General features: G+C 32.0%; 1 protein-coding gene across 1 annotated transcript in view; it reads left to right on the forward strand.

Annotated features, from left to right (window-relative positions):
- Positions 1-367: 367 nt before the first annotated feature.
- The window catches only part of EYS (eyes shut homolog), a 1,513,100-nt gene continuing 1,487,281 nt past the window's right edge, over positions 368-26,186 (forward strand). The window contains exons 1-2 of the mRNA XM_072832461.1: positions 368-1,301; positions 4,764-4,877. Of these exons, the coding sequence (XP_072688562.1) occupies positions 521-1,301; positions 4,764-4,877 (895 nt within the window). The 5' untranslated portion in view covers positions 368-520. The remainder of the gene's footprint in view (positions 1,302-4,763; positions 4,878-26,186) is intronic.

Consider the following 26,186-nt stretch of genomic DNA (forward strand, 5'->3'; position numbering starts at 1 on the left):
GAGCATCTGACTTTCAGCTCAGGGCATGGTCCCAGAGTCCCGGGATCAAGTCTCTCATCAGGTTTCCTGCGAGGGGCCTGCTTCTCCCTCTGCCTATATCTCTGCCTTTCTCTCTGTGTCTCTCATGAGTAAATAAACAAAATCTTTAAAAAAAGTTTCAGAAGCATGTAATTCTATAGGGCAGGATGAGATGCAACATATCTTCACCACATTTTTTCTAGCCTAGTTTCACAAAGAAGGTATCTAGATGGTAGCAGCACAGTCCTTACAAAAACCAGCTTAGAATTGTGTATACCATTAAGTAACTTAGGAAAAATTTCACTAATAATGTATCTTTTTTGTTTAAAGGGAAATTTAAACCAGTTGAAGTCTACTGTTGATCAAAATCTACTGTCATCAGTCCATTTGCATTTTGGGAACAGGAGAAAAGCCAGCTCCTAGGATCCTTGAACAAAATCTCTGCTTGGAAATTTTCTGCAATACTAAAAGCCATTTTGCAGCAATTCTTTATGACACTTTCATGACAGACTATAAAATACAATTGCCCAAAATGATTAACAAATCAATTATGCTTCTGAGCCTAGTGGTTCTTCATAGCACATTTATAAATGGAAAAACAACATGTAAATGGCAGTTTGTGGAAGAATGGCATACACAGCCATTATCATATGTGGTGAATTGGACACTAACAGGAAACATCTGCATGGACTTCTATGGAGATTGCTGGTTTGGGGATGTAAATACTAAAATGAATACTTCAGGCAATCAAGTTGTTCCCCAGATTTGCCCTTTGCAAATTCAATTGGGAGACATCCTTGTAATTTCTTCCGAACCATCTCTTCAGTCTCCAGAAATAAATCTGATGAATGTTTCTAAAGCATCATTCATTGACTGTCTGCAAAACACCACAACTGAAGATCAGTTACTTTTTGGTTGCAAACTAAAAGGAATGCATACTGTTAATTCACAGTGGCTGAGTGTTGGGACACATTATTTTATTACAGTAACAGCAAGTGGTCCATCGCTTTGTCACCTGGGGCTACGACTAAATGTGACAGTGAAAGAACAGTTCTGCCAGGAATCTCTGAGTTCAGAATTTTGCTCTGGGCATGGTAAATGTCTTACTGAAGTTTGGAGCAAGACATACAACTGCCATTGCCAGCCTCCATTTTCTGGAAAATATTGCCAGGAACTTGATGCATGTTTTTATAAACCATGTGAAAATAATGGCATTTGCATTAATAAAAGAGGAAAATGGAATAAGCAAGGATATGAATGTATCTGTCACCAACCATTTACAGGTAAGATTATTTTTTTAAAAAATAACATAATTCTATTAAAATAAGAAAATAAACAGTTCCTTAACTGTTACTTTCCAAAAAAACAAAAAACAAAAAACAAAAAACAAAAAATAAAACAAAAAACTAAACTTCTAAAAATTTTGTAGATTTTTTAGATTGGGCTAAAGTTGGAATCTGGACACATAAAATTACATTCAGACAAGTTATCTGAATTATTTTTTTCTTATTTAAATAAGAGGGTTTTTAAAAACATACTTTACCCTGAAGTATATATTTTTACATCCTTCTCAAAATTCACTCTTAATGTATCATACATTTAAAAAAAACATTATCAGAGTAATATTAGTCATAGAATAAAATTTCTAAGCTTATGATATTTAGTTTAAACAGTTCTGGGAATTAAGTGTGGATCTGAGTGGAGGAAGGTAAAAATATATGTGGTTGTGAGGAAGGCATGAAGTTGCTTGGCAGAATTGGAAAGGAAAAGATAACTGTGTGCCAAGAGCAATGTTCTTTTTTTTTTGAAAGAGGGGGCACACACACACTCAACCTGGGGTAGAGTAGGGGCAGAGGGAGAGAGAATCTTAAGCAGGCTCCATGCCCAGTTCAGAGTCTGTCATGGGGCTCAGTCTCATGATGCTGGGATCATAACCTAAGCAGAAATCAAGAGTAGGTCACTTAACTGATTGAGCCCCAAGAGCAATGTTCTTAATGGATGTTGGTGCAGCCCTATGAAGTGATTGATAGATAACAGTGGAAAGGAAGGAAATAATTTGACATAATTAATTAACCTGGCTATAATAAACTAAATGAGAGACAATGATGAGGAAAGGTTGTAAAAAGAAGACATTTGGTGAGTAAATGAAGCCAGCAATCTAAAAACAATGTAAAGTATACTACCTGAGATTGAAGTCAGGATTTAAGGGAAAATCAACTATCACTTTTTGAAAGTTTACTATGGAATTTGGGTGATCAGAGGGAAATGAAGAGAAACATTGAGAAATATAGAGAAAAACTTAATCTGTAGAAATTTATGAAAGGGTTTCTTTTACTGGGAATTTAGAGACCTGGCATAGAGACTTACAAGGGTAATAGGTAAGACAAGGATGATCTAACAAAGGGAATTGCTTGACGCAGTTTGTAATGATAGTGTAGGAAAACAAGCAACAGATTGGTAGTACACTTGGTCAAGAGGGTGAGCAGTAGATATGACTAGAACAGATGAGGCTCAGGGATACAAGTGTAAATTCTTTCAGGTAGGCTTTAGGGCACTTCAACAAGGTTTTTCTTCCCTGTGCTTGGGAAGACTATTGGATCCAAGTTTGAGAAGACTGTATAATAAAATATCTCAATAAACTCTTGTAGGCTGTAAAATTAACCTAAGCCAATCTTTCAGAGAAATTTTAGACTTTATAGTAGGGGAGTACTAAGACCATTTCAGAAGTTAATTCTAGCAATATTGGTACAATATTGATACAATCTCTGCCTATAACTGGGATCAAATTCTCATTTTACTCTTACTGGCAGTGGTGAACAAAGATTTAAGTAACCTTGACTTTTCCTGGAGTTTATCAGGTAATTAAAATAAGACAGGTCAGCAAAAAAGTGAAAGCACTCGAATTGCTGATTTGGGGTGAATGATAAAGCAACTTAATTGAGAGATCCTCAAGTATACATTTTAGTTTGGCCAAAGAATTTTAAATAAATATTTGGCCAGAAAATTTCTACCATCTATTAGAATATTAATTGGCACATATGTAATCATATGTCATAGAATGCTATATTAATGATTTTATTTTAGTCACATATAGTGATTTGTTTCTATCCAATGTTTATTTATTAGAAACACACCATAGATAATTTAAATCATTAAAGATTAAACACCATAATACTGAACATATAGCATAATGCCCTTTAATTATAATTGCCTCAATTTTCCATCTCAGATGATACAGAAATATGTAGAATTACCAAAGAAATTGAGAATATTAACTGTATTAATTTGCTAGTGATACCATAACAAAGTACATTGCTTGAGTAAATTCAACAACAGAAATTTATTTTCTCCCAATCTAGAGGCTAAATGTTAAAGATCAGAGTGTCGTGTCAACAAGATTGGTTTCTTCTGAGGCCTCACTCCTAGGTCTGTACACAGCCCTTGTTCTCCTGTGTCTTTCCTCTGGATGGTCCGTATGTCCAAATTTTTTTCTTAGAAGAACACCAATCACATTTGATTAGGACCTACCTTAATGGACTCATTTAATTTTTATTACCTGTCTGAAGATCCTATTTCCAAATACAGTCACACTATGAGGTCCTGGAAGTTAGGATTGCAAATATCTATTGGCCATTCTATTGTTAATTTAGTTTTTATACATGGAAATATTTGTCACATAATTATATTTATTTAAATTTTCATTGTGTTAGAGATTGGAGGTAAATGAAGGAAAAAGGGTTGTGTATTATTGAGGCAGGGCTTTCAGTCTATAAAGAACTTGAAAGGAATCAATGATAATGGCAAAAACTGCTTACAAATTAAATTAAGAATTCAGTTAGAATGGAAGGGTAGCTGGCCTATTGCTAAACTATGGGCAACTGTTTTAGAGTAACATGTCCATTTGCCATGCTCTGGAATTTTCTAGGCATGTTCTCTACAGAGGATATTATGAGCTATATAGAAAAGTATGCTATGAAAGATTATGGCATGTGATATTGTAGGACCACAGTAGTTTGAATTACTGAGATTTGAAGGTTTGATAGAACAGATAGGGCAAGAAAATGCAGAGTTGAAAGTTTGTGCATAATTTCTTAGAATCTGAGTAGCCTTTTCTCTTTATCCCCATTGTTTTAGATTTAACTTTATTATTTTACTTTACATATTTTTATTGTGGAAAGAACACTTAATATGACATTTACCCTCTTAATAAATGTTTAACTGCACAATATAAAATTGTTGACAGTACAGGCAATGTTGTATAGCAATCTCTAGAGTTTATTCAACTTGCTTGACTAAAACTTTATGCCCTGGTTCCACCTCAGATGGTGCAAATCTTTCACATTTCCTCTATTGAATTATCATCCTGGCTAGGTGATAGGGCTAAGGCACAATATACTTTTGAATGTGTCACTTCATAAATTACCCCTGCAGGGCTCCAGTGTATGCTGAAGAAATTATAAAATATACTCCATTATGATGTATTAAATTGATACAAAACCAAAAAATCAATTTCAAAACGTTTGACATCAGTTTTCCATCTTCTGACCCAAACTGTAGTATTCATTGTGGATATCTAAGCTTTAGTTGATTTTCATAATTTGAATTTATTGATCATGTTTTGACAGATTATTTATCTATGTATATCATTATTAAAGAATTTGGGGAAAATTGATGACCATAGTTAATTATATACACTGTAAATGGTTTTAATCTAATTGAAAATTTGATTTCTTTCTTTTGAATAGGCATAAATTGTTCAGAAATTATTGACCAGTGTCAATCACATATCTGTTTCCATGGGAATTATGGCAATATTACTACAAATAATTTCATCTGTGAATGTGATGAGCCATTTTCAGGTAAAAAATGCACATATGTATGTATGTATGTATGCATGCATACAAATCACTTTAATTTTCCCTTATTTACTTCAAATTAAATTTGAAATATTTCATTAATTACTGAAAAATACAATTTTGGAGGTTCTACACTCTGACCTTGCTTTAGGGATATGCTTAATCAATATAATCAGTTCAGTTAGCAGTTAAATGATCCTGCTAAATATTCTGTAATATAAGATGAGTTTTGGACACCAGTTGACAAATTTTTCACCATGACAAAGTATATTTTGTTCTTAAGTTCTGAAATATTTTTAGATGTAGTGCACATAATTTGCATAATTTTGCATTTTGCACATACTTTGCATAATTATATCTAACTTATTTCCTTATGTAACATGTCATTACAGACAAATCCCCTTTTATGAAGTGTAAAAATTTTTTTATTTCTTCTCAAATGAATTTAAATATGTGGAATGAAATCACTGTTTAAACAAATACTTTCTTAACTATTGATTAAATGTTTAAATCATGAAAATATGTTTAAGCCATTCCAATCTCATCTTTAAGCTCTTCTACAGTTTCCCATTTTGGGGGAAATATAACTCATCATCAGTATATCTGTCTCTCTTCAAAATGTCTTTAAGCAGGGGTGTCTCCAGCTACAATTAGAAGACACCTACAGACTCCTTTTGTGGGAGTGCAACAAAACAATGCATGTCTTCCAAATTACAGAGAATGGTAATAACTCTTAAGGTCTCTCCTGCAGGTCCCTCCTCCTAACTCTGCTCAGGGAGATTTGAAATATTGGTAGAGCCACAGAGACATAGGTATCAGCCACTGTTCCTTAGTGGGAAGGGTTGGCCGCGGTGCTGGCAATGACTCCAGTTACGGTCTTCAAAAAAATCTTTTCAGGTCTTTTATCCCCCAAGTCTTCTCTTTCCTCAAGAGAGTTTATGAGTTGAAAGATTTGTACAGTATTTTGCCATATCCTGCATATGTATGGAAACTATATAATGTATCTTCCAAACCATGATATTTTTGAGAAAAAGTAGTAGCTAAAAGCAGTTATATAATATTTGAAATATTTGTCTATTGACAAACAAATCGGTTTAATTAAATCAGCAGACATAAAATAGTCCTATTCAAAAATTATTTTTAATAAAATTATTTTTAAAGAAAATAATTATAATTTGACCTTTGTACTCTACAAATCAAAGGAAATTTTAAAACATACTTTTTACTGATTATCTGAGATTACAAAATAATATAAGCAGAAATTATATTAAGCCATAGTTATCTCTAAATAATATGTTGCAAATATTTTTCTGAAGAATGAATATATATTTTTTAAGATTTATTTATTTATTTATTCATGAGAGACAGAGAGAGAGAGAGGCAGAGACACAGGCAGAGGGAGAAGCAGGCTCCATGCAGGTAGTCCGATGTGAGACTCGATCCCGAGACTCCAAGATCACGCCCTGGGCTGAAGGTGGTGCTAAACCGCTGAGCCACCCGGGCTGCCCTAGAATGAATATTTTTATTGTGGTCTTATTCTAATAATAATTTTCATCATCATAATAAATAATAAAACAAAATAAATAATAAAATAAAATAAAAAATAATTTTTTGAAGTTATACCCTCTTCAGAGTTGCATTTATGATTAATAAATTGAAATTGTTAATGTCTTCAATTGACTCCTAACTATGCCATTCTTAATTGAGGACATTTTCACTGAACTATTTAGGTTCCTGTTAATCTCAATAGAAATCTGCTAAATGAAATTTAGCCTCAATTCAGTTTTTTTGTGTAAAATGCACAAATCAGATTTTTTTCATAGGAGCCATATTTTTATTCTGTTCACTATTACTTTCTTTGACAAACATTTTCAAAGAAAAGCTTTATGAAATAAATGATCTTCATATATAGTTCCTTTGAATGTTTGGCCAGTCTTAGGTGCTGCAAAGTTGTAGGGCTTCTCAATTTATTTCCATTATGTTCTGGTACATAAATTTATGCATAAAATATCCAATCTTCCTCAAATAGTTCTTCCCACAACTCCAGTTATTCCCAAGCACAATTATAGCATGTATAATATTATGGACTTTTGAACTTACTGAATATGTTCAGTGTCTCTGTTGTGTTATATAGAAATACATTTTAATGTATTTTTAAAAATAAATACTACTCACTAAAACTTCCAAAAACTGATTTTTTGAGTGTGCTTAATTTATTAAGCTGTTTGAGTAAATGCTTATTACTGATTTTGAACAAGTTGCAACCAAAATTTAGAGGATTCTTTCACTAAAATGTCATTGAGACACTGGATTTATTAGCAATCACTCCTCAGAAGCTTAAACGTTTCTAAAATCCAAATGTTGATGGACAGCAGCAAAATAAAGTATACTGCCATGTAACATGTTTCTCCCCCCTCCTATCAGCTTTGTTTTTAAAAAATGTCCTGTGAATATTTAAAGTTATTTGTAAAATTTGCAACTATACATTCTGTTTCAATTAGGTGAATATCACTCTTTTGGATTAAAATATGAATTATGTGTGCACCACAATAAATTCCAAGTTAATACCAGCCTTTTCTCAACTTAATCAAAAATGTATATATCAAGATATACTTAACCAATTTTTTCTATGATTTTAACACAAGAACAAATAACTTTATCTTTGAACAACTTGACTGAATTTTCAAAAGCATTCCTAATATCATCAGATATCTTGCATCCAATAGAATAAACTTGTAAAACTTTCTACTTAATTCAATTAATTAAATGGAAAAATCAAATGATTATTGAAATTAACTGATGATTTATTTGAAGTCTCTAATTTTACTAATATCAAGCAGCTAGAATCGTTATTGTGTGAAATTATTGTGTTAATTGAGCTGACACATTTATATAACTATCATTTTACTTGTATGTGTACAGAGAAACTTGCAATTGAAAATGAGGAAAATCATTTTGGGACAGTCACTTGATCTAAATGAAAAGACATGTTTCACAGAGTAATACATAAGAATGCCTTCTGCATCAACCCCTAATTTATCATTGGCAGGCAGTCTTCTGTGATAATTACTAGCATTTAAAATAGATGCTAATTGAATGCCTGGGTGGCTTAGCGGTTTGGCGCCTGCCTTTGGCCCTGGGTGCTATCATCAGCAAACAAGGATGATGACTCTATTAAAAGATCTAGTAACTATTACAGATTGGGTTATTTTTTGGTACCTATTTATTGCATTATCCTGTGATTTAAAGCCATAACCAAAAAAATGTACAGGAAACATCACATTTTTAAACCTTATAAAGTACATATGTATGTATGTATGTATATATGTACGTATCTATCAATCTTTAATCAATTTAATTAAATACTGCAAAAAAAAAGCTATAGAGTACACCAATCCTATTTTAATAGTAGTGATCCTTTAGAAGAAAACATATTCCTAAATTTTAAGACGCCTCAAATATTATGAAAGAGTATGAATAAGAATAATTAACTGTGAGGTCAAACTGCAATCTCAGACATTATAAAAGTAGAATTAATAAAGATCTAATAAAAATGTATTAAATTATACTCTTTATTGTAATTCTAAATTTCAAATGTTATATGAGATTTATGTATCTATTATAAAGTGACTTGCTATAATTTTATAACTCGGTAAAGTTTATTGCAAAAAAATTACTGTATCTTTTTGAGCAATTCAAGGAACTATGAAAATTCTCATTTTATACTTGGTTAGTTCCTGGCTTACTTTCACACTTTTAAAATATGAGTTTGATATAATAACAAGTGATTGTCAGAAAATAAAGTCTTCAGTCTTAGTTTAGGACTAATTTATCACTAGAAAAAAACAATTTTAGTTTCAAAATTCAAAAAGATTTATTTGCAAGGCAAACTGGGATTCATACCTAAGATAAATGATTTAAAGAAATCATGGCATGGTATTGGAAGAATAATCAATTTTTTAGGTTTGAAAACCTCAGACAACAGGAGGTCTAGTCTGCGTAGTGACAGGTACTATATGACATTTCATTAGTAGTTTAAATCAGTTTACATCAGAAGGTGAGCAGAATATTTTCCAGTACAAAGTAGGTTTCTCAATTTTTAAAGCATCTATCAGTAGGTAGAATTCATAGAAAATAGTATTTTGTTCATGGAAAGGAAAGCTAGCAGGAGCTAAATCAGATATATTTTTTCATTTTTAATAACTGAACTTTAATCCTATTTGAAACTCAATTCTGATAAAGGTTGGAAAATTAATCTCTCAGTTTGACCTTGGTTCTAACCCCCAGCCATGTAGATGATTGAACTAGTCCTTATTCTCCATAAGTGTAATTTGTTAAATATTGCGAATAGTTAATAATATTACATGAGCTGATAGGCACTCTACCTGTACACTCAACTCTGAGGTTTAGCATTCATAAAATTTGGAGTTAAAATTATGGCAAATATTTACACAAGTTAATCTAACACATTTAATGATGTACATAGTTTTTTAGATGTTGACTAGGAACAAGTTCATGTACTTTACTCGGGATAATTATTATTTTTACAATGTCAAACTTCATTATGTGGTATTTTCTTGATTCTCTAGTGACTGTGATCATTATCAACATTGATGATGACCTATATAGTTCTAAGGACAGCTTAATCCACAGTAACATAGCACTGAAAAGCAAAGGCTCTATATCTAATTACTAACATGAATTATTTCCTTTGCTATTTACCCTACTTATCCTGACAAAGAACCGAGGTTCTTTGCACCTTCTGATTAGTCTTCCTTCTATTGTGAAAATCCTCCTTTTATTGACAGAGCAATGAATCCAAGTGTTCCCCATCCCAGTGTAAATAGTCTGGAGACAATTTATGCATCTAATCAATATCTAGTATATATTATTCAGTTTATAAATAGTAATTATTGATAATTATAGGATCAGGATGATCATGATTTTTTTTATTTCTTGTAATAATAAATGACAGCATAAATTGATTACCAATGAAAAGACTTAAATGCCCAATAAAGTACATAATATAAATTTATAAAACATATGTTGTGACACTTTGTCTTTTCATTACTATTGAATAAATATTTAATTACTATTTATCATGTGTCTTTCTTTTTACCAGAAAGCAAGTCCACAAAATAATTAATCTCATTTCTATTTAACCTTTTGAGAAAATGATGGAAATACAAGTATAACTTGGATTCTTTTACTCCAATGATATTATTGTCATAAGCCAGTATATGATGTTGTTTCCCTGGTCTGTTCAGTGAAAAGTTAATTAAATATTAACAGTGAGGCAGTGTCAATGTATAGTTGTATAGACAAATAGGATTCTATAGATCCTGAGAACCAGTAAGGCTTACTTGCTTTGCCATTTTTAAGTTATCTTCCTTCATTGATTTGAATTTAATTTATTCATTTTTTTAACATAAAGACAATTTATTGACTTGATAATACTGTCTTCTGGCCTTCATTATTTCTCATATGAAGTCAGTTATCATTTGCATTATTGTTCTCTATGGATATCTCTTTTTTTCTCTGATTTAGTAATTTTATATTTTGGTTATTGACTGTACCCTGCATGGGAATGATTTTCTTTGTATTTGTCCTACGTAGAGATTATCCAACTTCTCAGATGGTAAACTGATATTTCACTATGTTTGGAAAGTTTTAGACCATTATTTTCAATTATTTTTTACTGCCAAAGTCCCTCTCTCCTTTACTTCTACAATTACACATTTGGTAGACACCTTATTATTTTCCTACTTGTCACTGGCACTATTCATTTTAGTTCAGTTATTTTTCTCCTTGTAACTTTTCTTCAAATTAATTTCTGTTGATTTTGTTTGTTTTGTTTACTGATGCTTTCTAACTCTGGCTGGATTTGTTCATTTTGCAAGGACTTTGTGTGTTTTGTGTGTGTATGTGTTTAATATTTTTTAAGTTGGAAATATAATTGGCATATAACATTATATTAGTTTCAGATATGCAACATGATTTGATATTTGCATATAATGGAAAGTGGTCACTGCAATAAGTCTAGTTAACTTCCATCATCATACATAGGTACAATTTTGTTTTCTTATGAAGAGAGTTGGGGTACTTTTAGACAGTTTTATAGTTTTCTGTTAGAAAGTTCATCCCTGGGTGGCTCAGCGGTTCAGCGCCTGCCTTTGGCCCAGGGCGTGATCCTGAAGTCCCGGGATCCAGTCTCACATTGGGCTCTCAGCATGGAGCCTGCTTCTCCCTCTGCCTGTGTTTCTGCCTCTTTCTCTCTCTCTCTCTCCCGCGCGCGCGCGCGTGCGCGCGCTCATGAATAAATAAAATTTAAAAAAGAAAGTTCATCTGAAAGTATTCATAGTAGTGCAAAATAACACAATCACCAATGTCAATATTTCTCTTATGCACTCGCTTCTTTTTTTTCAATCTCCAGAACTTTTCTCTCTTAACTTTGAAACAGGTAATTTTTCAAAGACTCTAAACAGGGACCACCGTATAGATATCTGTTACCTTAAGCATCAAGTATATATAATTAGGCATAAGGATAAATTTTTGGCAAAGTAATTCTGACTTCACTTGACATACGATGGTAAATATTTTTTAAATATTTTATTTATTTAGTAGAGAGAGAGAGTGAGAGCATGAGCAAGTGGAGAGGCAGCAGGAGAAGCAGACTCTCCGCTGATCAGAGAGCCCAACTCAGGGCTCAATCCCAGGATCTTGGAATCATAACATGAGCCAAAGGCAGATGCTTAACCGACTGAGCCACCCAGGTACCCAATGGTAAATATTTTTTAATTAAATTCACAATTATAGATGAGGCAGCTTTGGTAAATGGAGCACCGTCAAGAAGCAGAACCTCTAGAGAAAGACAATTGAGTAGCTATGATAAATATATTATACCCAAATAATTTTACTTAGTACAACCAACTTAATTTTCTAAATATATAATTTTAAATGATACTTTCTTTTTCAAAATATTCTAATTACTTTTCCTTTGCTTATATTACATGGTAGAAAGATGGAATTGAGAGTTAAATAAATTTGGTTATTGGATTACATAATAATGATATATAAATATAGTCATGTAATTTTTTATTACTTTATTTACAATATGAAGAAAATATAACACGTCTTCCGCACTCACTGTGTAGAATAAATTATATAAGAAACACAGCATAGATGTGGTTAATATAGATTACCACTGGAGTTAGGCAGACTTGGGTTCCAAGACCAACTCTACAATTCCCTAGCTTTCTGATATTTATAATATTATTTAAGGTCTCTAAATTTTAAATTTCTGATCTGTAAAATTATGATAATTGACATATTCATCTCACTTTTTTTTTTTTCTGAGGACTAAATGAAACACCTCATGTAAAATACTGGTAAAATGACAGACACAGCGTAAGTATGCAATTAATTTTAGCTGTTGCTACTTTTGCTATTGTTTGACATAACTTCACTCAATGCGTATTTCTTCTATTTTACTAGTACAGTGAAACCTGGTCTCTTTGTTTCCCCCTAGCATTTGAGTATTTATACTTCTATCTCCTTTTATTAACCTACTTCTAAAACAATCATCTTCTGTATTCAAATAGTTCTAGTGATTATCCTATGAATAAATAATAAACATTCCCATTTCCCCTGATTTTGCTCATAGTTTTTACCTTCTCTAGGATGAAGTCCCCTTTCTTTTCCTTTCTTTCTCCAAAATTCACTTCCTTTACTCCTACGATTTACAAAGTCCTTGGCAGCAAAGCCTGCAATCTAGTCAAATTTACAACCCCATCTTGCAGCACATATAAGGTATTGAATAAATGTTTCATAATCAAGAAAGTAAGAGACGGGGCTATTCTTAATCTTGAAGGAATTCAAAGTATTATGATTCTCTTCTGACAGACATACTTGAGAATAGATACGAAGCAAATATGCCTTTCAATCTGAAGTCACAAGGTTATATTTGAGTATTATACACTTGTTGTAATATATAGAAGGAAAAAGATCACAGTTTTTGCTAGGTGTTTTATTAGGATCCTGAAAGAATATTAAATATGTTATTTCTTAAAAATGAAAGATATGATCTGGCTACACATTGCCATGTGGTTAATGTGACTATCTGCTTATCTTTGACTCATAATGTGTTCACTTTTCATACCAACTATGAAAATGACATTATTGTATTGTTTTTAAAGTGAAAAAAGTATAAAAGCCTTTAGCCTTGCAATATTGAATGTACCAATACTTTCCCTTGTAGAATGTTGAACTGGCTCTCATTAGTGACAGCTGTTCTATACATTGCAATAATACTGCCTATATAATTGTGGTAATTTTTCACTTCTGATTTGTCAGTTTCAGTGATTTAAACATTACTTGATGACTGCTTGAAAATTATTGATGCTTTTTTCTATATTAAGTATTTTCTGTTGGTGCAGTGTAAGTCTTTTAATGAGTTCTTGAATTTTGTTGAAGTCTGCATGTTTTAATCCTTTGTTCAAGTAAACAGGTGTGACAATTTATAGAATCCCATGCAGAAACTCTCTAATTACTCCTTCTTGGGACTTTGAAATGTGTTTTATGGGAAATAGCCATAAACTTATTTTTTAGATACAGGAGCATTTCTTAACATATGGCTTCAACTTTTATTTAATGAAAAAAACTTGAAAATAAAAATCTAGGAAGTTGAAGTTACAGAATGTTTTATCCTATAGGTAGTTTTATTATTCTATTTTGTCTGTTAATATTCAATGATACTACATTTTTAATGCTAGCTATGAAATCCCAACACAAAAATTGCTAAAGTAGGGCAGCCCAGTTGGCTCAGTGGTTTAGCGCCACCTTCAGCCCAGGGCCTGATCCTGAAGACCTGGGATGGAGTCCCACCTCAGGCTCCCTGCATGGAGCCTGCTTCTCCCTCTGCCTGTGTCTCTGCCTCTCTCTCTCTCTCTGTGTCTCTCATGAATAAATAAATAAAATCTTTAAAAAAAAAGAATTACTAAAGTATCATAAACATCCCTTTCAGTATATATGATCATGTTTGGTTTCTTTAATTTGTCAATTTGATTACAATAATCAAAAATTCCAATTTTTTACAACCCTCTTCAGTATGATCAGTCTTACCTTAACAACATTATTAACTGCATACATATTTAGGAGCATTTTTAGAAATGTCCCCCAAAATGAGAATTTCCTGATTCAAGACAAATGTTTGCAAACTATCAATATGTTTTGATACCAATTGTGCTGCAATTCAGTGGAATTCTTTATCAAGCTAAAGAGTACCTTTTAAAATAATATAAATTAAAAAATTATTTTAAGATATATATTTTAATGAGATCATTCAGTAATTTTGTAAAGAAAGTAATTTATTTTTCTGTCATTTATGCATTAGTTTCATTCCATTGGTATATTTGTCTACCTATCTATGATAGATCCATTTTGATGGCTATACCTGATATGATGGTGTTGTGAAGAAATTTTTTCTCAACCCTTCAAAATTCTTCTAGCTGATTTAAGAATTAATTTGATATGAGAAAGATCAACAGAAGAAAGAGAAATAAGTTTAAATTATGTGGAAGAGGCCCAATAATGAAATTGAGACTTGAAGAAATGATCAAGGCAGCCAGTTTTTATACTTTTGATACAAAGAGACAATAAAATTATGAGAAATTGGCAGAACAAAGAAAACTTATGTTTGGGAGCTACAATTAGTAAGGAATTCTAAACAGAATTTGGGCTGAGGTGGTAAATTAGCAAAGGTAGTGTAACAGGTGTAGTTCTTCAGCCATTTTGGCTCTGGTTTTCCTATCCCTGATAGTAAGATTATCTCATTACATCCTGATACAGGGAAGGTAGATTTCACATGGGAGATTTATCTCTTACTTATTGGAAATAAAGGGAGATCAGGTGTTTTTCTTGGACTAGCTGTTTCTTAAGTAACTTTTTAATTCAAAATATTCAGTATGTCAAAATGGCACATTTTAAGAAGTCCTGTCCTTGGCTCCTACATTGGATGTATCTGAACTTAGATCTGTCAAAGAATAATTTTCATAGAGTTTATTCTGTTTTCTAGTAGAATCTAAACAGTATGCGGCATGACAGATGAGCCCACTAATTGGTATTTAAGGACTGAGGTTTCACTTTAGCTGCAGTGTTATAAGGAACTGGAGTTTCTCTGCCATCATGACTGCTTTTGGAAACCACCTGCTCCTACAAGATAGCAATTGTAGTGATTTTTTTCCCCTGAAAATTGTTCCTTAATCATTATTACTCATATAATAAGCATTATATTTGAATAATGAAGAATTGCATTTGATATGTTGAGAACTATAGAGCAAACAATACTTTTAGTTTACTGAATTTATATAATCATTTCTATGATATTCTTTATTGTCTTCTGAGTCTAGGACACATATTTAAATAAATTAAATTACTTCATGAAAAGATGATAACTGGGAAATGTGTGTTTGGCAGGGAGGACTGAAATTTATAAAATGAGTCTAAACTTTAGGTAAGGTAAAACAACATACATCGTGTAGCTTTATTTTCACATACCAGTGAATTTCTGATTAAATCTAAGATGCTAATTTCAAAGTAGTGCCTTATTCTTTTCAGCATTTGCTCATAGAAAATTCACTGTCTGGCTACATACCATTAACTAAAAGTAAAATTGTTTTCAAATGAACATTTTTCCCTCTCACAGCATTTTGACACCAGATATATATATATATAATATATATATATATATATATATATATATATATATATTTAACCCTATAATTTTGATTTTTCAAGGGCTTATTTTCTAATTTTCAGCCAAAAAATAAGTCTCTTTCTCTATTTTTGTTTTAAGATTCTCAAGAGCCCTTTCTTTATTTCTTTATTTTTCCCCTACTATTCACTTCCAACACTTTCAGCACTTTTAATTCTTATGCTCTTACATTTTCAACTACCTCACAGAATTTTTACTGCTTATTTATTGTTGTGTAATAAACTGACCCTAAACTTAGTGGCTTAAATCAATAACAACATTTATTTTACTTATGAATCAACAATTTGCTTTTATATTTGCTTTCATAATTGCTGTGAGGAGTGGCTCAAAGGCAGGGTACAAGAATCATCTGAAAATTGCTTATAATATTCACCTAGAACTTCACAGTTCTAGAAGGTGATGCTGGCTCTTGACAGAAATGTTAGCTGGTGATATTGGATGGAATACTTACATGTACCCCCTGTGCATGACGTTAACTTTCACAACATGGTACCAGGATTCCACAACCAGCCTCTGGAGAGAAGAGTAAGCTGCATCACCTTTTATGACCTAGCCTCAGAGATGACATAAAATAATTCTTTCTACATTCTTTTTGTTAAAGATGCTATAAAAGTCTTCTCAGATTGAAGTGTAAAGCAAAGGTCCTGGGAGACCATACTTAGTTGGAAATACTGCTGCAGCACATATTGGATAGTCTACCATAGAACATTTTCCTTTTTTCTCTCTCTGTAAAGACTGATTCTTTACTGTAAAACCTGATTCTCAGGCTTCCTCTTCTTCTGTAGCTTATTATAGCAAAAGTTACTCATTCTGCTATTTAACTCACATGTGCCATGAGGCCATTATTGCTTCCTCTTAGCTAACATTTGCACTTATTAAACTATTGTTTTAGCCATGTCTTTCAAAACCTCCTCCTTCTTTGAGCTTCAAGCCACCTCATATCAGATTTGCTATTCCTTTCTGCATTGTCATTTACTCTCTTCTTGGTTCCACATCATTAACTGATGGATCCAACATCTCGCTTATAATCTTTCTTTTATCAATTGCAAATCCCATCATCACTATTTTAAAATAGCACTTCAAATTCTTTGATTATTTCAACTCCTAGGAATATCACAGTCATTTTACTATAGCAACTCATACCCATAAAGATGCCAAGAACCTCATCATCATCTTGAAATAGTGAGTTTTCCTTCTAATTCCCTCACTTTCCAAATCAATCTACATTTCATTTTTGGAGCCCAAATCATTTTTTATTTCTCCTGAGACAATTTGTTTTGATAGGAAAAATAGGTTTTTTGAGTTCAAGGACTTGGAGATGATCCCATATCTGCTGTTTATTGATCTTTACCAAGACACTTAATTAACTTTTATGAATCTAAGTTTTTCATGTGCAGTTATTGAGGGAAAAAAAGCATCATTTTGAAGTGTGACTTAGATCTTGTATATAAAATGCAAATACTATTTTCACTGTTTGAGATGCACTAGATTATTGTTAGTTTCTTCTTCCAAAAATTTTTTGTCCTTCTATAACTAATCAACTTAGTTGTCATACTTCTGTCATACCCTATGATGCATATAGTTATGTTTGGATTATTCAGATCATGTGTTTTCTCTCTACTTTTTACAGTTACTGACCACTGGTGATGCAAATCTCAACATTTTTTATGGTTTTAAAAATATATCTGTCGTCTCCAGACTCAGCAATACCCTCAACTTTGATTTGCCATCTGTTTTAGGGGCTTAAATAGGAACTTCTCTGATTGTCTACTGCTACTTTTCCAAAATCTCAAACTTTTTTTGTTGCTCAACCACTTTTTCCTAAAGCTTCCCCTCATCCCATCTCCATGTAGTATATACTTTTTTATCTGCTACACAGAAGGGACATACTACGTATGATATCCATCAACTTTTATCTTTTATCAATTTATTTTAACCATATAATTCCTCATCTCCTTTCCTCTATTTTCATTTACTTTTATGACAATAACATTCTGACCTGAATCATCCTCTTACCCACAATCTAATATAATATATACATTTAGCCCAATTGGGCTTATTATTTGATATATATTTTAATTTATAAGGAAATTACACTTAATTCATTATCTTACTTGATGGCGTAGACTACTCATGAGGAAGAATTCTTCTATTGGATATCCTTGCTATTGCTTATCACAACATAGCCTAAAGCATAGCCCATAGGAGTTTGTATGCAGGAAACTTTATTTTAGTTTTTAGCCACATAGGAGAAGAAATACCAGATAAAAGCACATTAGTGAGAGAGTATAAAGCCTAGGAGAGAGATACTGTTATGAAAGATGGTGTTTACAAACAATGATTTTGATATTAAGTAGAAAAAATAATAAATTTTGAGTGAAAAATGACTAATAATCAATTAATGAGATGGAGTGATTGCTCACAAGGACACTAAAATAAAGTTCTAATGTTTGAATATTCTCATTTGAACTGCATCCTCTCTGTCAATTTTACCTGTAACTGAAATCATTTTATACAAATGATATGATTTATATTTCGATTTATGTGCACATGATTAGATAATGTGCTCAATAAATTTTAAATAATTTGTGAAATGAATCATGATCAGCAAAAACTTCTTTAAAAAATTAAGGCATGGGATGCCTGGGTGGCTCAGTGGTTGAGAGTCTGCCTTGGCTCTGGGCTTGATCCTGGGGTCTTGAGATTGAGTCCCCCATCAGGCTACCAGTGAGGAGCTTGCTTCTCCCTCTGCCTATATCTCTACCCCTCTCTCTGTATCTCTCATGAATAAATAAATAAAATCTTTTTTAAAAATTAAGGCATATTATTAAAAAACTTATTAAAATATGTAAGAGCTTTTACTAAAACTTTTTTAGGTCAGACAAGTTTCACAAACTTTCCTATAAGAATGTTTCTAAATATTTAATGATAGCACTTTTCTTCTTAGATATAGGATATATAAGTTGTAAAATATTTATAAAATCTCTCCCTTTTGTGATCACCATGGCACCCTGTCTTTCAAGAGAAAATGTGGATCTTCCAAACATATCTAGATTCTTCCAAAGAGGTTAACTTCTGATTACATTCAGACTTAGGGAAAAAAAAAAAAAAAACCTGCATTTCAACTCTATATTAGTACACCACTTCCTTTTAAGGATCCTTCAATTCTGGGATTTTATTTTTGAGGAATAATTAAGCAAATATATATTCTAATGTACCTTATGATTACCTTCAAAGTGCATGAAAATTGGCATTATCATGTTAGGTTGTATACAAAGAAAGTACTATTTTTTTTTAGTAATTGAATAACGTGAATTAAGACTAGATATATGGTGAATACATGTAATCATCCACATTTAAACTACATATTAAAGAGACTAACAGAATAAAACATAGAATAATCCAACCAAATCTCTCCTATCCCATGTAAGTCTCATATTTTATTCCTGATTATGTTTCATTTAGAAATAAAATGACAAGGAAAATTTTAGGAAATAATAGAATTTAAAACAGATATTTAAGATGCTTATGGGGTCTGACTCTAGTTTGCTTTAAAACTACTAAAACATTTTATTAGAAGTAGAATAGTAATTTACATAATCACATGATTCTCATTAAGAGAAAAATACAAAACAAAAATAATCTGTAATTCAAAGTAGAGGAAAAAAATCCATCAACTTTCATTTCCCAAAGCATTTTATTTTATGGTCAAGAAATATTTTTCTTACTAATTGCTCTGGTCAATGATAACGGGACCATATCTGGAATTTTTAAATTTTGGAATAAATGTTCTTTCTTAATCATAGTAGGTTTCAACATAAATTACAATGATATCAAAGCAGGAGTCAGTGAAGTTTTAGTTCTGGTTGTGATACGCTAAGCTAAGATCTGAAAACCACTAATTTTCCCCCTTCTGTCAATTCAATTTACAGCCTGTTTCTAGCATTCATCTACATTCATCTTCATTTTATTTTTAGCTCCTGCAAACTTTCTATGCCATCATTTTTATATCTCCACCTTTACTTTCAGTATTGTACACTGTATCTACGTCCATCTTTCTACATGAAGTTAGCATCTATGTAACAATTTCCCTTCTTGACAGCACACTTAATAACTTTTACATTCATGTGGATGACACTGGAAATATTAATGTTTTATGATTCACTTTCTTTGATTATGCTAACATATAACCTCAGTCTATATCAGTTCAGTTGCTTACCAACTCCAAATTATCTTTGTGTCTCTGAACTGGTTAACACAGTGTCAACCATGACATCTAGTATTTAAATAAATATTGTTTTTAATGCAAAGAAATATTGGAATTCATATTAAAACTGAAAAAGTTCTATCAAGGACATCACACTTCATCAATTTTAAAACTAAATATTAAGCTCATGTAGATTAAATAATAATAAAAATGTCAGCTATCCTTTATTATTTACTATATGTTGGGCATTGTGGCCATGATATTTTATGCATTATTTACATGTAACCCTCAAAACAATATGTATAATAACTGCCATTATACTTCTCTTTACATTTATTAGAGAATAGGCTGCTCAGAAAGCTTTCATTTTTAAAATTTTTCAGAAGCACAGCTAGTTAGAGGTAGAAGGAAGGTTTTTATAAGATAATGATATTAGCAAATTTTTCTCCATATTAATACTAGTTGAAGATAGCATTTAAGTCATTGGCATAGACTCTTCTGTTTATAGTTACTAGTCCTTTAAAGCATATACCTTTAAAAGATAATCGTTTTATCACAAAGTCTTCTAGAAACACCCATTTCCTGAGAAAGTGTTATTTTATATCCAATCTCTAATATATGCAATTCTAAAAATCCATAAGTAAAATTTTAAATGCCACATGGAAGAAGCTTGTGCATTTTTCTTTGATATGATTTTAAGTCACAGTGCAATCTGGCAATTTCTAAACTTAGGCTATAGAGCTAGGGATTTAAAATCTTTGGAAATTTACTTACATCATTTCCTCAACAGATGCTTGGCAGAAGAGATGGCTATGTATAGCTGAGGAAGAAAGTTCTTTGAGGATAGTGAGAGATTTGTTGAGATTTAAATTCCTCAGGCTTATTTCAACTATTTTTTCCCTTCCTATGCTGATTGGTATTCACAAGTGTTAATGGAAAATTGCCCCCCCTTACATTGAGAAATACAAAGCCAATATTTTAAAGAAATAAAACAGAAAAAAGAAGAATGATTTTAAACAGAAAATAACAAATCCCCAGGAAGTTTATGTGTCTGATAAATTTGAAAAAGTATACATTTTTCATACTTTGATTTTTTATTTTTAAACTTACCTAAAATATTTTTTAATGATAAGATACACAAGGATATTATGTCCTTGAACAGTTCAATGGCAAAAAAAAAAAAATCTAATCAGTTTACATTTAACATATTGGAAATTTTTAATGTTTTAAAAATGTGTAACTGAAAGAATTTCACTGAAACAAAAATGCTTTCTTGGACTTTCCATGTCAGAACTTCTTACAATATTAATACCATTTTTTATGCAATTTACTTGGGGGATGAAAAGATTGGTGGAACTCTATGCTTGCAATATGATGCTTAAAGTATTTCATGGACTCAGAATTTGAAGTATAATATTGGGATTGCCAGGTTTAGCAAATAAAAATATAAAAAGTTCAATTAAATTTAAATTTGAATAAATAATGGACTTCCATATATTGAAGTCCATATATTGTACAGAATTACCCTTAATCTGTCAGCTAGGCCAACTTGGTGATAACAATGGGGAGACACACAGGGTAAGTAATAGAAAATCTTCCTTTTTCTTACCCAAGAAAGCATGAGAAGGAGATTTGGAAAAGAGAGAGAAAAGAAAAAAGCAGTCAGATGTGTGTTATTTTTCCCTCTTCCTAGCTTTGGCTCTATGAGAGAAGGGCATGTTTCATGAAATAAGGGAGGAAGCACCAGGAGAAGAGGTCTCTTTCTAAGACTCTCTGTTTAAGTAGAAACATACGCTTCCTAGCTTCCCTTATATAGGTAAAAAATCACAGGAAAACTCATTGGTTTAACTTTCCTGATCTAGATCCTTAGTTCCTCTCTGATGTAAATCCAAAAGAGAAGTCACTGAGATTCTTGCTGAGTAAGAGGGAGAGAAGAGTGAACAAGGCACTGGGGTTCCCACAGTATTAGTAATGTGACTTATTTATTTTCAAGAGTGACATTTGTCTGGTGGTTTTTAATTCCTTCTAACATGTAGATATTGTAAATATATCTCTTGATCTTTTAACTTTGCCCATGGTGCCAATAATTGAAAAATAATTTGTAATCAAACCCATCAATTTCTATTAATATAGTTTTTGTATTGTTTTAGTTCTGCCTGGATAATTATTCCTAAACATTATTTCTTTTCTAATGGTTACTTACTGATTCATGGATCTTTATACTTCTCTATATATCTTAGAATAATTTTGTCATTTCACAAAATATGCAATTTTATATTACCTAAATTAGTAGAGTAATTTGGGGAGAACAAACATCTTTATGCTAATTTATGGCATCTGGTAAAGTGAAATATTTCATTATTTTTCATTTTTATTATTTTTAAAAATAGATCTGTTCAAAAGGCTTTATATATGTATGTACCTTTATGTGCATATGTGTCTGTGTCTAATATATGCATGTAAACAAGTCATCTGTAACATACTTTTGGCTACTCTAGTAAATATCTTATTTTTTATTATATTTTGTAACTGTTATTTTTGTAAGAAAATTACACTAAATCTTGTTCATTAATTTCATATCTTTTTGGAACCTTGTGGAACTCCTATTCACTTAGTAATTTATCTGTTCATTCTATGCATTTTCTCAGTAGGTAATTTATTTTTTCTATAAGTAGTTATAATAATAACATTCCCATTAAAATTCTTATATCTTATTTTATAAGTAAGGCAAAGCTGTTTTTGTGTATTGGCTCTAGTTTATTTCATTATTACAAGCTGAGACCTGTTATCTCAAAAGCCCACTGTTGCCTAAGTAAAATATTTCCACATCCAGTTAGGTTTAAAATAGCCCAAAGACAACAAAAAGACATCAGACAACAAAAAGACATTAAAGGCATTCAAATTGGCAAAGAAGTCAAACTCTCCCTCTTCGCTGATGACATGATACTCTACATAGAAAACTCAAAAGCCTCCACCCCAAGATTGCTAGAACTCATACAGCAATTTGGTAGCGTGGCAGGATACAAAATCAATGCCCAGAAGTCAGTGGCATTTCTATACACTAACAATGAGACTGAAGAAAGAGAAATTAAGGAGTCAATCCCATTTACAATTGCACCCAAAAGCATAAGATACCTAGGAATAAACCTAACCAAAGAGGTAAAGGATCTATACCCTAAAAACTATAAAACACTTCTGAAAGAAATGGAGGAAGACACAAAGAGATGGAAAAATATTCCATGCTCATGGATTGGAAGAATTAATATTGTGAAAATGTCAATGTTACCCAGGGCAATTTACACGTTTAATGCAATCCCTATCAAAATACCATGGACTTTCTTCAGAGAGTTAGAACAAATTATTTTAAGATTTGTGTGGAATCAGAAAAGACCCCGAATAGCCAGGGGAATTTTAAAAAAGAAAACCATATCCGGGGGCATCACAATGCCAGATTTCAGATTGTACTACAAAGCTGTGGTCATCAAGACAGTGTGGTACTGGCACAAAAACAGACACATAGATCAATGGAACAGAATACAGAACCCAGAGGTGGACCCTCAACTTTATGGTCAACTAATATTCGATAAAGTAGGAAAGACTATCCACTGGAAGAAAGACAGTCTCTTCAATAAATGGTGCTGGGAAAATTGGACATCCACATGCAGAAGAATGAAACTAGACCACTGTCTTGTACCATACACAAAGATAAACTCAAAATGGATGAAAGATCTAAATGTGAGACAAGATTCCATCAAAATCCTAGAGGAGAACACAGGCAACACCCTTTTTGAACTCGGCCACAGTAACTTATTGCAAGGTACATCCACAAAGGCGAAAGAAACAAAAGCAAAAATGAACTATTGGGACTTTATCAAGATAAGAAGCTTTTGCACAGCAAAGGATACAGTCAACAAAACTAAAAGACAACCTACAGAATGGGAGAAGATATTTGCAAACGACGTATCAGATAAAGGGCTAGTTTCCAAGATCTATACAGAACTTATTAAACTCAACACCAAAGAAACAAACAATCCAATCATGAAATGGGCAAAAGACATGAACAGAAATCTCACAGAGGAAGACATAGACATGGCCAACAAGCACATGAGAAAATGCTCTGCATCACTTGCCATCAGGGAAATACAAATCAAAACCACAATGAGTCCCACCTCACACCAGTGAGAATGGGGAAAATTAACAAGGCAGGAAACCACAAATGTTGGAGAGGATGCGGAGAAAAGGGAACCCTCTTACACTGTTGGTGGGAATGTGAACTGGGGCAGCCACTCTGGAAAACTCTGTGGAGGGTCCTCAAAGAGTTAAAAATATACCTGCCCTATGACTCAGCAAGTGCACTGTTGGGGATTTACCCCAAAGATACAGATGCAATGAAACGCTGGGACACCTGCACCCCAATGATTATAGCAGCAATGTCCACAATAGCCAAACTGTGGAAGGAGCCTCGGTGTCCAACGAAAGATGAATGGATAAAGAAGATGTGGTTTATGTATACAATGGAATATTACTCAGCTATTAGAAATGACAAATACCCACCATTTGCTTCAACGTGGATGGAACTGGAGGGTATTATGCTGAGTGAAGTAAGTCGGTCGGAGAAGGACAAACATTATATGGTCTCATTCATTTGGGGAATATAAATAATAGTGAAAGGGAATATAAGGGAAGGGAGAAGAAATGTGTGGGAAATATCAGAAAGGGAGAAGGAACATAAAGACTTCTAACTCTGGGAAACGAACTAGGGGTGGTGGAAGAGGAGGAGGGCAGGGGGTGGGGGTGAATGGGTGACGGGCACTGAGGGGGGCACTTGACGGGATGAGCACTGGGTGTTATTCTGTATGTTGGTAAATTGAACACCAATAAAAAATAAATTTATTAAAAATAAATAAATAAAAATACATCTTTACCCATGGATTAAAGTCCTCTGAGAAAATTAGCATAATTCAACCAGAAACTGAAGTACTAAAAGGATTCAGGGTTATATGGAGAGATATGAAATTTAAAGAGGAGAAATGGGATACAGAAAGTCAGTTGTTTTATGTTGCTGTTAATTTACTTCTATTGGAAAAATGAATATTGTCTTATGAAAATGTTTTGATTTTCATAGATTATTTCAATAATTTTTTCCTATAAATCTTTATATCTTAAAAAAAATTTGACATACTGACAACACATAATACTCATAAAAAGTAAACTTGTTTTTAAAGGTAACCCATGTAACACAATTTAAAATACTTTTTGTGGGATAATAAATAGTTTTAAATTTAGTGAAAGATTCTATTAAATTATAAACATAAAAGCTATTCCAAAATTTAAGGATCTTTTTGTGAAATCAAATTACAGTGATGTAATAATGGGATATTTCAACAATTGACTTACGCAGAAGATATTTCTATGTGCAAATAGACAAATACACAATTGAAGGAGACAAGATATGATTTTAATAATGCTACATTCCATCCTATTTATCCAAATAACTTTTAGTTTTTATTTTTAAAGTAGCATAGAATTGATTAAATTGTTTTAAAGTAGCATAAAATTGATTTTGTATGCATTTTGAAGTTCTTTAAATTTTAACATGTGTATAGGTTTGCATAATTACCATTACAATTAGGATACAGAACAATTCCATCATCACAAAACCTTTTTCATGCTAATCCTTTTATAGTCACATTTCCCCCATCCTAAAATGTGCACCACTCATCTATTTGTTGTCATTATAGTTTGCATTTACAAGAACATCATTTAAAAGATTCATATATGACATAAGCTTTTGAGACTGGTTTTTACCAAAATATCTTTGAAATCCATTCAAGTTTTGCATGTTGTCATAGTTCATTCCTTTTTATTGCTGAGTAGTATCCAATTATGTACATGTATCAGACTTTGCTTGGGTATTCACTCATTTGAGGACATTTGTGTCATTTCTATTTTTTATGATTATGGATAAAGCTACCATTAGCATTCATATATAGAATTTATGTTTCATTCTCTAGGGTAGTAAGATTTCATTTTATATGGCATATATGCAAGAATAACATTGCTAAGTCATATGGTAAGTATATGTTTAATTTTATAAGAAACTGCTAAACTATTTGTTTATCAGAGTGCTCTACTCTAGTCCTACTTTTCATCAATAACATATGAATACCTATTATTTGGCATTTTCACCCACACTGGTGTTGTAAGTTTTCTTTTTTTTTCTTTTAGCCATCATAATAAATGTACAGTGGTAGCATACTGTGGTACAAGATTGAAAAATCACATTTAAGATCTATTGAATATAGTTGAAACTTGAGATGGTATAGTGAGTTCA

Source organism: Canis lupus, chromosome 7 (assembly GCF_048164855.1).
Source record: "Canis lupus baileyi chromosome 7, mCanLup2.hap1, whole genome shotgun sequence".
Classification (NCBI taxonomy): domain Eukaryota; kingdom Metazoa; phylum Chordata; class Mammalia; order Carnivora; family Canidae; genus Canis; species Canis lupus.